Source organism: Sciurus carolinensis, chromosome 9, assembly GCF_902686445.1.
Source record: "Sciurus carolinensis chromosome 9, mSciCar1.2, whole genome shotgun sequence".
Lineage (NCBI taxonomy): Eukaryota > Metazoa > Chordata > Mammalia > Rodentia > Sciuridae > Sciurus > Sciurus carolinensis.
The window spans coordinates 135,963,143-135,976,607 of NC_062221.1; the positions used below are offsets into that span (position 1 = coordinate 135,963,143).

Here is a 13,465-nt window from a genome sequence, read left to right on the forward strand (position 1 = left end):
AGGATCCCACATTCTCTGTAGGTCCACAAGAGTGGGAGAGGGTCGGGTACTTGTGTTGAACATAGCAGGGTTCTTAGGGAACACCTTCTGGGATTGCTCATCTAGACTTGACAACTCTGTATGTTCTAAAAAGGCTTGGGAGTGAGTTAGGTTGAGGAACCGGGTAGGTGTGGTGTCTGTGGTCTCTTGTGTCGTTTTGTTCTGCTGTTACTGTAGGAGTAGATGTCCACGATGGGACCTGAGGCCCCTCCCTAGCCATTCATTCTTTGGGCCTGGCCATCAGAGAAGGAGTTTTCTCTCCCCTGTTCTTTGTGTTAGAGTACTGCTGAATGTGACAGGGTCAGGCTGTGTGGAGCAAGGCTGCTGTCTTTTGGTTGAGCTGGGGGTGTAGCTCAGCAGAGTGTCCATCCCATGAACTCACAGGGTCACCCCAGATTCCCAGCATCTGGCAGAAAATGGTGGAAATAACAGTAACAACCTCAGTGAACAATATACAACATTTGAAAAACTACCATAGGCCTACTATGACATCTGTGACTCCAATAGCCATAGAAACAGGAATGGTGGGGTCAGCCACACCAGCAGCAGCCACAGACGACTGTGAACTAGATAAACGGCACCAGAGCAGACACCAGGTTTCAACTGTGACATCCACAGCACTAGCTGCAGTGGCATGAATGTGGGGCCAGGAGTTATATGAACTTAATTGTTCTAAAGCAGGTGAAAATACAGTTCATCAAGAAAAAGAAAATGGGGTAGGAAGGCAAAGAAAGTCCTGAATTTCAAAAGATGAAAAGAGAGAAAGCAGAAGGGAGGCAGCAAGTGAGGACCATAAAGAAGGAGAACAAATAAGAGACCAGAGAGAGCCGGGGAATGAATTTGGCACTGGAAGGAAAAGAGAGGAGAAAAAGAGGAGCAAGAAAAACAAAACCAACAACAACAAAATACACAACCTAACCCTCAAAAAACAAAACAGCAAAATAACAAAAGCAGAGTAAAAAGCAAAAAAATGATGAAGAAATAACTGTGTAGATATATGCATATACATGAACCAAATAGCAAATATTATTATAACAACCCCAAATTCTGTTTAAAAAAATAACTTTAGTTGTAGCTGGACACGAATACCTTTATTTTGTTTATTTTCATGTGGATCGAACACACTGCCTCACACATGCTAGGCAAGCACTCCACCGCTAAGCCGTAGCCCCAGCCCAACAAAAAATTCTTAAAGAAAAATGAAAGTGTGGTCTCCACCGAGGTGGTTGGAAGTGTGGACGATGGTGATATTCAGTCTATGCCAGATTCTCTTCTTTCCATTTCTTCCTGGGCTGTGCAGCCCTTAGAGAGAGCAAGAGCTGGGGATTGTCAAAACTTTCCTCCTCTCATGTCGCTTGCCAAGCTGCCAGCTGGAGTGTCCGGGACCAAAGCCGGTTGGAATGGCTCTCAGCTTCCCTTCTAACCAGTACAAAGCAGGATGAATGGCGATTGCTGGTTACTGGAGTTCTGTCTGGGCAGACTAGACTGATGCTCTTCCAGGGTGGGGCCAGTACTAAAAACAGTGACTGTTTTTGTCCTTACTATGTATCTCAGTGTATTTTATTGCAGGCAATAAATCCCATACAATACATAATACAATGTGTGCATGTAACAGAGTGTAATTCATGTATGTATATAATAAAATATACATACAGTAGATGAAATCACTTGGAATATTTTCTTTCCGTGACCTTATGCCATCAAAGGAATATAAAGTTGTGTTCATTTTTCTACATTTTACTTTGGATTTTTGGTTATAGTTTTAGTTTTTTTATTTTTAACATTTAATTCTGTTTTATAATTTTGCAAAATATTTGTATGGTTCCAAAGACAAATCTACCAAAAAATATTTAAAAAATCTAGGTTCCACAACTATTCCTTTTATCCCTCCCTCTCTGCCTTTTCTATTGTTCTCTTTTTTTTTTTTTTTTCAGTGCTGGGGATTGAACCCAGCGCCTTGTACTTGAAGGAAAGCCCTCTGCCAACTGAGCGAAATCCCCAACCCTCTATTGTTATCTTATCATTCTTTTTCTTTTTAAAATACAGGCGAATACATGGGAAATCTGTATTGCCTCCCCTTCCTAAAGTGGTAGCTGTTTTAGCCAGCTTTTTCACTGCTGTGACTAAAAGACCTGACAAGAACAATTGTGGAGGAGGAAAAGTTTATTTGGGGCTCATGGTTTCAGAGGTCTCAGTCCACGGACAGCAGGCTCCATTCCTTGGGCTTGAGGTGAGGCAGGACATCACGGCAGAAAAAGCGTGGTGGAGGGGGAAGTGGCTCACGTGATGATCAGAAGCAGAGAGACTCCACTCACCAGATAGAAAATACATACCCCAAAGGCACGCCCCAGCGACCTGCCCCTGCAGCCATACCCTGCCCGCTTTCAGTTACCACTCAGTTAATCCCACTAGAGGATTAATGCACTGATTGGGTTTAGGCACTCATAACCCAATCATTTTTCCGCTAAACCTTGCATTGTGTCACAGATGAGCTTTTGGGGAACACCTCACATCCAAACCATAACATTCCCCTGGCCCCCCAAATCTCATGAACTCTCCCAGTGCAAAATGCATTTAGTCCATTTCCTAGAGCCCCAATAGTCTCAACAGTCCCAAGATTGCCCCAAAGTTCAAGTCCAAAGTTTTCTCTGAGACTCAGGGCAAACTTGCATTGGGAGTTCCTGTAAAAATCAAAAGCAATTTACAAGTATCCAATTATAAAGGTATAGTTAACATTTCCATTCAGAAAAATAGGGGCCTAGAAAGAAGGGATGGGATCAAAGTGAGACTGAAATCCATCTGTGCAAACAGTTCCTGTAGTTCTGTCTGGCATCTGGGCACATGGCATGGTGATATCCTGTCCAAAGGGTTTGTGTAGCTCCGTCCCTGTGGCCTCGTGGGCTTGTCTCTGCTTGATTCCTGCAGTTTTCCTAGGGTGATGCCCTACATTACTGGCATTTCTTAATCTCGGAGGTCTCTAGTGCAGCATCAGCTTCCTCTTCACACCTCTGAGCACTGTCCTCTAGAGGGTGCCCTCTGGCCTCCCAGGCCTTCCCCTTTGTCCAGCATCCTGCATTCCTGCAGACCCAGCACCACATGGCTGACGCCCAGGTCTGCTGCCATCTTGAGCAGTAGCAAGCCTCTTGAGATACTGGCTCCAGCAGCCTCTGAGTGCCTGGGTGACTGAGCTCACTGAAAAACCTTCCTAGGGCCCCTTGTGCAAGAAGGGTACCAAACTTGTCTCTTCTCAAGAGAATTTTTACTTTTACTCCCTGAATCTGAGATGGGTTCGGTCTTGCTAACTTCTGAGACGCCCTCAAACCATCTTTCTTATTGTTTCTGGGCAAAGTCTTTAGAATTTCTTTAGTGGCAGTAATGTCTTTAATAACTGCAATTTCCTTAGCCCCAGTTTTACTCCCGCCTTTGAAGTCCAAGTTTTTCAAATCTTTCTGCTCTGCTTTCTGCTGCTGCATATCACAATAAACTTGGCTAAAAGCCACCAGCATTATCCATGGCACTGCCTGAATACTATGCTGCCTAGAAATTTCTCCTGCCAGATTAAGAAGTCCATTGCCTTTAAAATCAGCCTCACAGGGCTGGGGATATAGCTCAGTTGGTAGAGTGCTTGCCTTGCAAGCATAAGGCCCTGGGTTCAAATCCCCAGCACTGCAAAAAAAAAAAAAAAGAAAAAAAATAAAATCAGCCTCACAGAAAGTCTCAGGACACGGAAAAAATGCAGACAACTTCTCGATCAGAGCATAACATGAATAACCTCTAGTTCAATTTCCAATAGAACCTGAACCTCTTGAGCCCTGTCTACAGTCCTACTGACATTCTGGTCTTCTGAGCTCCCACCAGAATTGGCCATTAAGCTCCACTAACAGCAATCTAAAGCATTTCCAGCTTGTACAGCTAAGCATCTCAAAATTCTTCCTTCAAATTCCATAAAGGTCCATCAGATTTGAACCACATGGTAAGGTTAGACACAGCAATGACCCCACTTCTGGTACCAATTTCTGTTTTACTCATCTTTTTGGTTGCTGTAACTAAAAGACCTGACAAGAACAACTTTAGAGGAGGAAAAGTTTATTTGGGGGCTCATGGTTTCAGAGGTCTCAGTTTATCGATAGCTAGCTCCATTCCTCTGGGCCTGTGAGGCAGAACATCATGGCAGAAGAGTGTGGGAGGGAAGTGGCTCAGGACATGATAATCAGAAAGCAGAGAGATCCTTTGCCAGATATAAAATCTATACCCCAAAGGCATGCCCCCAATGATCCACCTCCTTCAGCCATACTCTACCCTTCAGTTTACCACTCAGTTAATCCCATCAGGGGATTATTCACCAATTAGGTTAAGAGTCTCATAACCCAGTCATTTCTCCTCTAAACCTTCTTGCACTGTCTTACACATGAGCTTCTGGGGGGCACGTCACATCCAAACCATAACAGTAGTACACTGTAACTTTCCTCCTCCTTCTCTTTTTCCCTTACCAATATACCCTGGAGATTACTTCATAGTAGCACATAAAGATTACTCTTTTTTTTGCATTGCTGGGAATTAAACCTGGGGTCTCATGCATTCTAGGCAAGAGCTTACCACTGAGCTATATTCCCAACCCTCTTTCTTTTCACAGATGCACTGAAATACATTGTGCAGAGGTACATTTACTTTTCTTTTAAAAAATTAATTTGAATCTTATCGTATATAGAATTTTGTGTTCTTCTTTTCACTAAGCATCTCCGTAAGTACTAAGCATTTCTCCTGTCAAAAAGGGTTGTTGTGGCTACCTAATATTTGTATTCATATATCTATATAAGGAGATAAATAATTGCCGGGCACAGTAATCCCAGCAACTGAGGCAGGAGGATCACGAGTTCAAAGCAAGTCTCAGCAACTTAGCAAGATCCATCTTGCTAAGATGGATATTTAGCAACTCAGCGAGATCCATCTATAAATAAAATGTAAGAAGGAGTTGGGGATGTGACTCAGTGGTTAAGCACCCCTGGGTTCAATCCTTAGTTAAAAAAAAAAAAAAAAAGCAAGCATACAATTTATTTAAAAATTCCCTGATTGTGGGCTGGGGTGTGGCTCAGGGGTAGAGCACTTGCCTAGCACTTGTGAGGCACTAGGTTTGATCCTTAGCACCACATACACATAAATAAAACAAAAAAAGGTATGAGTACATCCACAACTAAAAATATTTTTTAAAATTCCCTGATTGTGTCTCCACATGTGTGTTTGCCTTGATCAGTGGGTCCTGAAGCCTCTTCTGCCTGACTTCTAAGCTGGTTGTTTTAGCCATGCCCATTTTCTGGCACATTCTTAAGTCTCCTGAAACTACAGAGAAAAAAAAAAATGAGCAGAACCCTTTGCCCTGCTTTACAAAAGGAGAAGTCACGTCCAGCAGCCTCCTCCTCCCTGCTCTGGGTGTTCCCACCTGAAGCTCCCAGGAAGTCCAGACTCCCTACTTGGCCTGGAAAGGTCAAAGATCCTTATCTAAAGAATGAAGCTTAACATTTATTAACTGAAGATCAAAACCTGTTATTCTTTCCTTGTCTTCTTTAGTTTTTCTAAATCATTGAACATTTTAGAAATCTCGAAGGCAGAAAGATAACAACTATAAAAAGAAATATTTTAAAAATTCTTGAGGTTGGCTGCATATGCAGTTCAGCGGTAGAACAGGTGATCAACAAATATACGAAAAAGTGCTCGTCATCCTTCGTAATTAGAGAAATGCAAACTAAAACCACCCTAAGATTTCATCTAACTCCAATTAGAATGGCTATTATCAAGAACAAGCAATAAGTGTTGGCGTGGATGTAGGGGAAAAGGCACACTCACACATTGCTGGTGGAGTTGCAAATTGGTGCAGCCACTCTGGAAAGCAGTATGGAGATTCCTCAGGAAACTTGGAATGGACCCACCATTTGACCCAGTTATCCCACTTCTCAGTTTATACCCAAAGGACTTAAAACCAGCATACTACATTGACACAGCCACATCGATGTTTATAGCAGCTCAACTCCCAAGAGCTAGATTGTGGAACCAACCTACATGCCCTTCAGTTGATGAGTGAATAAAGAAACTGTGGTATAGATACACATGGAATATTACTCAGCTATAAAGAAGAATAAAATTATGGCATTTGCTGGTAAATGGATGAAGTTGGAAAATAACAAGCTAAGTAAATAGGCCAAGCCCAAAAAACCAAAGGCCAAATGTTTTCTCTGATAAGTACTTGACAATATATAATGAGGGGGCTTGACAGAAATGGGGAAGAAAAGAATGAAGAAACTTTGGATGGTTTAGAGGAAAATGGGGTGGGAGAGGGTGGGGGATGGAAAGATAGTAGAATGAAGTGGACAGTATTACCCTAGGTATATGTATGATTACGTATATGAATGGTGTGAATCTACATCATGCACAACCACAGAAATGAAAAGTTGTACCCCATTTGTGTATAATGAATCAAAATGCAGGCTGTAAATATAAAAAAAGTTTAATAAAAAAAAAAGAAACATCAAAAAAATTCTTGAGGCTGGCTGTAGATGCAGTTCAGTGGTAGAGCACTTGACTGGCATGTGTTTGATCCCCAGAACAGGAAAAAAATCTTTTTAAAATTTTATTTTTAAAGCAGCGTGCATACTTCAAAAGGCAGTTTTGCAAAGGTCTTTCAGGGTGAGATCTTAAATAAATTTATGGACCATTAACATGTACCCTTAGTATTACAATGTTACAAGTTAATTTTTAAATTTAAATACTTATTTTGAGTTACATTAAAATGTTAACAAAATGCAATAATATTACTTAATGTGATGAAATGAAAATGGTAACGAGAAGTCTTATCAGTGAATGGAACAGAGCTTTAATTTTTCTAATTGCAGTACATATTCACAGCATGTGAGCTCATTCTAACAGCTGCAGATCTGTCTGGCCAAGATCTTAAGGTTGGGTGCAGCGACACACACCTATAATACCAGCGGCTCTGAGACAGGAGGATAGAAAGTTCAAAGTCAGCCTCAGCACCTTAGAGAGGCCCTAAGCAATTTAGCCAGACTCTTTCTCTAAATAAATATAATAAAGAGTTGGGAATGTAGCTCAGTGGTTAATCCCTGGTGCCAAAAGCAAAGCAAAACAAAACAAAAAACCCAGAAAGATCTCAGGGATCTTAGAAATGACCTAAGAAACACTTATGAAATTAAACAATCTGAAAAAAAAAAAAGAAATTAAATAATCTGAAGGCATAAGAGACATAAGTATAGCTCTGATATTTTGGGACACAGAATTTCACAGCTTTCGAAGATGATTTGAAAAACATACCCTGAGTCTTTGCTGCAGGCGTTTGACTTCTGTCTGCAGAGTATTTGTAGCTGCGTGAGCAGCTAAAGTCTTCCGATTTTCAATGGCCAGCTGCCGACTGAAGGTTCGATTTTTCAACCTCAATTGTTTTTCCAAGTTCTGAAAGCAGTATATATTTCAACTCTTCTGTAGCCAATTTGGCATTATGAAAAACTTCAACTACTATGGAACTAAGTACATTTACGAGAAGTGCAAAGTTTTAAATCAGTTTTAGCAATTGGCTAGCTTAGCAGACACAGATTAGAACCAATTATCACCCCGGCCCTCCCCAAAATTCTCAGATCTCATTTCTAGAGAATAAATCTCATGCTTTGAGTCCAATGTCCCAGTGTTTTTTTTTTTTTTTTAAACACATTCTGGAATTTGACAAAAAATTTGGACACATCCTGAAAAATCAATAAATACAATGTCATACTTTAGATAAAAAACTAAGCGGTTCTGCACAGGGGCCCCTCTTAGGACATCTCCATGCTGCTTCTTACAGGGTGGTCCAGCTCAGCGCAGACCATCAGCCACAGGGATTCCAGAAAATAGATGCTGCAAGTTGTAATGGGACTCAGGCTGCCGTCCACACTACGGATGACAGCCAGGTGACCTGGTCACCGTCCACACATGGATTCACTGCTCTCTGCAACTGTTTACTAGAGAACTGTTCTGAACTTCTGACAGAGGCTTAGCCAAAAGGACTTTTTCTTTTTTACATGAAGTAGGGCCCTCCCATTATGACAATAATACTTTTCCATTAAGGAGAAGTGGAAAACAGAAAGCTAAAGAGACGAAATTACACTAAAAATCCCACTCCCTAAAGTAGTGATATTTAAAAAATACCTACATGCTTTGACCCACAAAACATTTCTCCTCTACCAAATGCCCTAGGACCAAACCGAAATGCTCCACATTATCATGTGCTTCTGATAGTCAAGAAAAATGTTAATTCTGAAGTCTGCATTGCTTCTGTCTAGAGGTACAAAAAATGAACTACTGAAACATTTATACATAAAATATGTAGATGAGATAAAAATACATTTACTTTTACATGACAGATACATACTAAGACGGATCTAATATTGTCCTAAAAGCCAAATAACATGACTTTGGTATATAAGAGTGAAACAGGTTTCTCACAAGGTTTTACAACTCATCATACATCCATTTTTTTTTTTTTTTGCGGTGCTGGGGATCGAACCCAGGGCCTTGTGCTTGCAAGGCAAGCACTCTACCAACTGAGCTATCTCCCCAGCCCGCATACATCCATTTTATGTGAGACAATTCTCTTTGAAAGTAGAGAATTTTATCAAAGGAAGAAATAACTGAGATAAAAACATGGATGAAATGAATTTGATACTTATTTCAAGTTCATGGAAAATACTTGCCTTTGCATCAATATCAAAGAATTAAACAGTAAATTAATTCCACTTATGTCCATAAAGTCTAAAACTTCCTTCAGTACAATATGGCAAGAGATTTCTCTATACTCTCAGGGCCCCTTCTAATGTAACCCTGGCTTCTGACATTTGGGGCTATTGAGGAAATCAATCTACTTATTAGTTATTTTAATTCCTCTTCCTTTCCTGTTCCATGTGGCATTCTGGGAAAAGTTCCTAATTTAAAAAACAACTAAAAATGTCTATGTGGTAACAATGATGGGTCAAGGCGATGAGGGAGAACCCAAAAAAAGGGGCTGACCAGATGCTGTGTTCAGGTTTTGGGGAAGCAGGCTTTTAGGGACAGTTCATCGAGGGCTGATTTGAAAGGGAGTTCTGCACGAGGCGGGCCAGCTCTTCCACACCCGAGAAGACTTCCCGCGTGCTGGCGCTGCGCGTTTCCACTTAGGTCAGTCCAGCTCGAGTGAGCTCACGCCCACTGCAGCGGAGCAGACTTCTCCAGTCGAGAGCCTCTCCTGTCTCTCTTCAAGCCTCTCCCTTGCCCCGGCCTCCCTCGACACAATCTGCAGCATGCCAAGCCGAGAGGGTGGTGATACTGTTACAGGGGTGGACTGGATCAATGCACACTCTCTTTATTAATTGTGAGGGCTTAAAATTTCTAGGCTTCTGGGCTGGGGAGGTAGCTCAGTTGGTAGAGTGATTGCCTTGCATACACAAGGCCCTGGGTTCAATCCTCAGCACCACAAAAAAAAAAAAAAAAAAAAAAAAAAAAAAAAAAAAAATCTAGGCTTCTGAAATACAGACCTGTATTTTTTTGTCATTTGCTTCCATTTTTGTCGTAAGAGTAGACAGTCTCTGAGTCAGTTCTTCCCTTTCTGCAAGGTTTTTGTCTTCGGAAAGTTTCTGCAGAGCCTGCAAGGTGTCTTTGGTCTTTAATAACTCGACATCAGTGTCTCTGAGTTTCCTGGATACAGCTCTTTCCTTCTCCTGGGATTTCCTAAGTAACTGCCTTAAATTTCTTACTTCATTCTGGTGTTTAATCGTTATTTGAGGTAGATTGTTTTGTGAATTCTCATATTTTCCTATAGCTTTTAAGTGCCTAAGCTGAAGTTGTTTCAAAAACTGATTTTCTATAATGATGGCTTCCAATTTCCGACGCATATCAGCTAATTCATTTTTTAGCTCTTTAATCTTGTGAAGCCTGGCTGAAAGTATCCGATGGGCCATGGCGTCTCTCCTCTGGGCAGTCATATTGACTTGAGAATTGAAAACAGATGAATTGCAGGTACGCTTTTTTTCGACCGAGATTTCCTTCCGGCCTGTATAAGCAGACAATCCAGTTTATTACTATTAATATATGTAGATATGCAAATATACACATATGTGTACCACACACATATACACATGCACAAACATAAGTGTCACTGGAAGGGGAAGGAGCTAATGCTTAATGAATACCCATGCTTTTAGGCTATGTATTATGTGTGTGTGTGTGTGTGTGTGTGTATGTATATATACATATGTGTGTAATATATATCCCAGCAGCTTAGGAGTCTAAGGCAGGAAGATCTCAAGTTCAAAGCCAGCCTCAGCAAAAGTGAGGTGCTAAGCAATTCAGTGAGACCCTGTCTCTAAATAAAATACAAAATAGGGCTGGGGATGTGACTCAGTGGCTGAGTGCCTGAGTTTAATCCCTGGTAACACCCCCCCCCAAAAAAAAATCATTAATGCAATTCTGATTAATGCAATTCTGTCCCAGTCCTTTTTATTTATTTATTTTATTTTATTTTATTTTTTTTTGCGGTACTGGGGATGGAACTCAGGGCCTTGTGCTTGCGAGGCAAGCACTCTACCAGCTGAGCTATCTCCCCAGCCCATTAATGTAGTTCTTTAAGGTCATTTGTAGTCTATTAAAATAGACTATAGCTAGAGATTTTTTTTATAGCTAGAGATTTTAAGTCATTTGTCCAAGCTTACATAGCCATGAAGTGACACAGAATGGATTGAATACCAGGTCTTCTTTGACTCTCAAATCTGTACTTAGATTTCTGTTGTAAAAGTTATACTAAAAATCATGCCACTGTAACAGCTAATGTCTACTAAGTGCTTATTATACGTCATGTGGTGAACTAAGTACTTGTGCAGATTATCTGGTATAATTCTTTCAATAATATGAAGTGGTAAGTGTTGTGTGAGGACCCATTGTGAAACTCTCTTATACTCAGAATGACCCTTAAAAAGATATTAAACTGGGCTTGGGTCATGGGCTCAGTGGTAGAGTGCTTGCCTAGCCCGAATGAGGCACTGGGTTCCATCCCCAGCACTACATTAGAAAAAACTAAATAAATGCCCAGACCAAGTTCTCCTCACAGGCTCAGCCCTGGGGGTTGCTCTTCTCCATCCTCCAGGAAGGCTGGGACCTCATGCAAAGACATCTTGGCCTGATCTGTTTCCACCAGCACCCCCCTCCCACCCTGGGGCTCTGGGCACTGAGAACCCACCGGCCCCCAGCCAAGGGGAAAGAGCTCCTCTGAGACGTCCCCACCCCTGCACTGAAAGGGACTCCAGATGCTTGCCACTTCCCCAGGGAAGAGGTCCGTGTCCCTCCTGCCCGCTGCTGTTGCCTGGGCCCTCGCCAGCACAATCTGCCAAAGCCGGAAGTTCCTCTGCCCTCCCCATCACCTCACGTGCTTTTTTGGTGTGTATTTTGTTTTGTTTTTATGATTTTTGGAGCAATTTAACTTCCCAGTTGTTTATTTTCACAAAAGAAAATAAAATTGCAGTTTTATAAAAAAAAAAACTAAATAAATAAACAAAAAAAAGGATTAGCTAAGAAAGGTATTAAACTGTTAAAAAATATATACATATATATATAAAATATATAAATCCAGTGCAGTCAATTTTGCTTCAGTACTTTGGACACTAAATGAAGTAGCTGACGTGTTCTTAGGGCCTTTATTTATTTATTTTTTCAGTGCTGGGGATCAACCTAGGGCCTCTCTCATGCTAAGAGAGGGCTATTTTAAACAAAAGGTATCTAAAATATATCACCCTTAGCACTAGGTTTATATAGCTGCTTTGGGTGTGGTACCTGCGTCTTACCATCACTGTGCTATTATCTCATTTATGGACAGACACACCGATACTTGGGGATGTGACTTGCTAATGGGCGCACAGCTGGCGAGTGGTGAGAGCCCATGGTCTGTGTGCCCAGGCTACGGCCCCAGAGGCATGTGGACATGTGTACGTGTGCACCGGACATGTGAATCTGCGTGTGCCTGCGTACCCAGTAGCATGTCCACATTCTGAGAAAGGGAGAGTGCAAATGGATTCTAAGACCTGAAACAGCCTGGTTCTCATTCTGGAGCGGGAATGGTCCTCAGTGGCCAGGGCCGTGGAATCCTGCCCGAAGCCACTGGCCCATGCGTGGGCACACTGAGACACGGTTAAGGCGTTGGGCCTAGGTGGTGGGACAGGCAGTTCTACCCCTGGTGGGAGCCGCCTGACGGGGCAGAGCGTGCTTCCCGAGGAGACCTCAGGACCCTCACTGCACTGGTGTCCCATCAGCAGCGATGACTGTCTGCGGCGGTGCCTTCGAGGGCCGTTTTCTCACAGAAGTGGCTGTGGCTGCATGCTCAAGCGTCTTAGAATAGGTTTTGAGCACATTACCGAGTGGAGAGCAGAGCCAGCAGCCTGGGGACCCTACTGGGGGCTGGGGAACAGGCGTCTGTGCTGGTGTGCAGGCCAAGTGCTTCAGGGCCCTGGGCATGACGAGGGTGTCCCAGACCAAGGCAGCGTGGGTCAGGCAGGACTGAGGCAGGGAGGGAAGGGTGACACGTGCTGTGCCACTGCCGGCACTGCCGAGCTTGCCCCACCCGGAGCGTCTTCCGCCTCTTGGACAGTGAGCCCGGAAGTGAGAGAATTTCCCTGAGACTAGGATGAGGGGCAGTGCATTCCGTGGGCACGGGGGCTCACGTCCCCTTCCACGTCATCGCATCTTAAAAGGCGGGAGGGTAGAAGAAGAACTGAGCGTGCCTGGGGACACATGCACGGCCACGGGAGCTGTGGCCAGGCCCCAGGCGTCCAGCCGGGCACAGAGCACACGGGTGCTTGGAAGAGGGGCGGGGGAGGGCGCGAGAGCGATGGGGGCGACGGGCCCGAGGCCCTTCCCCACGTGCTCCCTCCATTCCTTAAACAGTCTGAGACTGAATTTGTACCACTCGCGTTTGGTGGTATACAGCAAGTTCATACTGTATACACATGGCGCATTCTTGTGTAACTATGGAGGTTATGGAAAACTGGAATAGGGTTTAGTCCTCAAAGGTTTAGATCTCATTATTCTTAATTACACATAATAGGAATGGTATGATATAATTTTGATCCTATTTCACATAATAAGGCAGATTTAGCCAAACATACTTTAGGATACCTAATTCTTAAACCACTGAGCTAAAACACTCACTCAGATTAACTTAGTTCACAAAAACATACACATTCGCCGAAAGGCACTTCACATTACCTACAGGGTGCTCAACACCTTGGCCCCGCTCCCCCTCTGTTCTTGCTGGCATCTTTCCCGAGTACCTTCCTGGTCACCTGGCCCGGTCCTTCCTTGGTAAAGCCTGCTGTCCTCTGTTCTGTCTGGCCTCCTCTCCTGGTCCCTCCCCCTTTGTTCCCACTGT

At 42.9% G+C, this 13,465-nt stretch overlaps 1 protein-coding gene across 8 annotated transcripts in view; it reads right to left on the minus strand.

The window, feature by feature from the left end:
* The window catches only part of Lca5l (lebercilin LCA5 like), a 52,141-nt gene that overhangs the window by 12,851 nt on the left and 25,825 nt on the right, over positions 1–13,465 (minus strand). For all 8 annotated transcript variants that reach the window (XM_047563125.1, XM_047563124.1, XM_047563121.1 and 5 more), the window contains 2 exons: positions 9,588–10,102; positions 7,360–7,497 (listed from right to left, as the gene is read on the minus strand). In XM_047563125.1, coding sequence (XP_047419081.1) covers positions 7,360–7,497; positions 9,588–10,102 — 653 coding nt within the window. The remainder of the gene's footprint in view (positions 1–7,359; positions 7,498–9,587; positions 10,103–13,465) is intronic.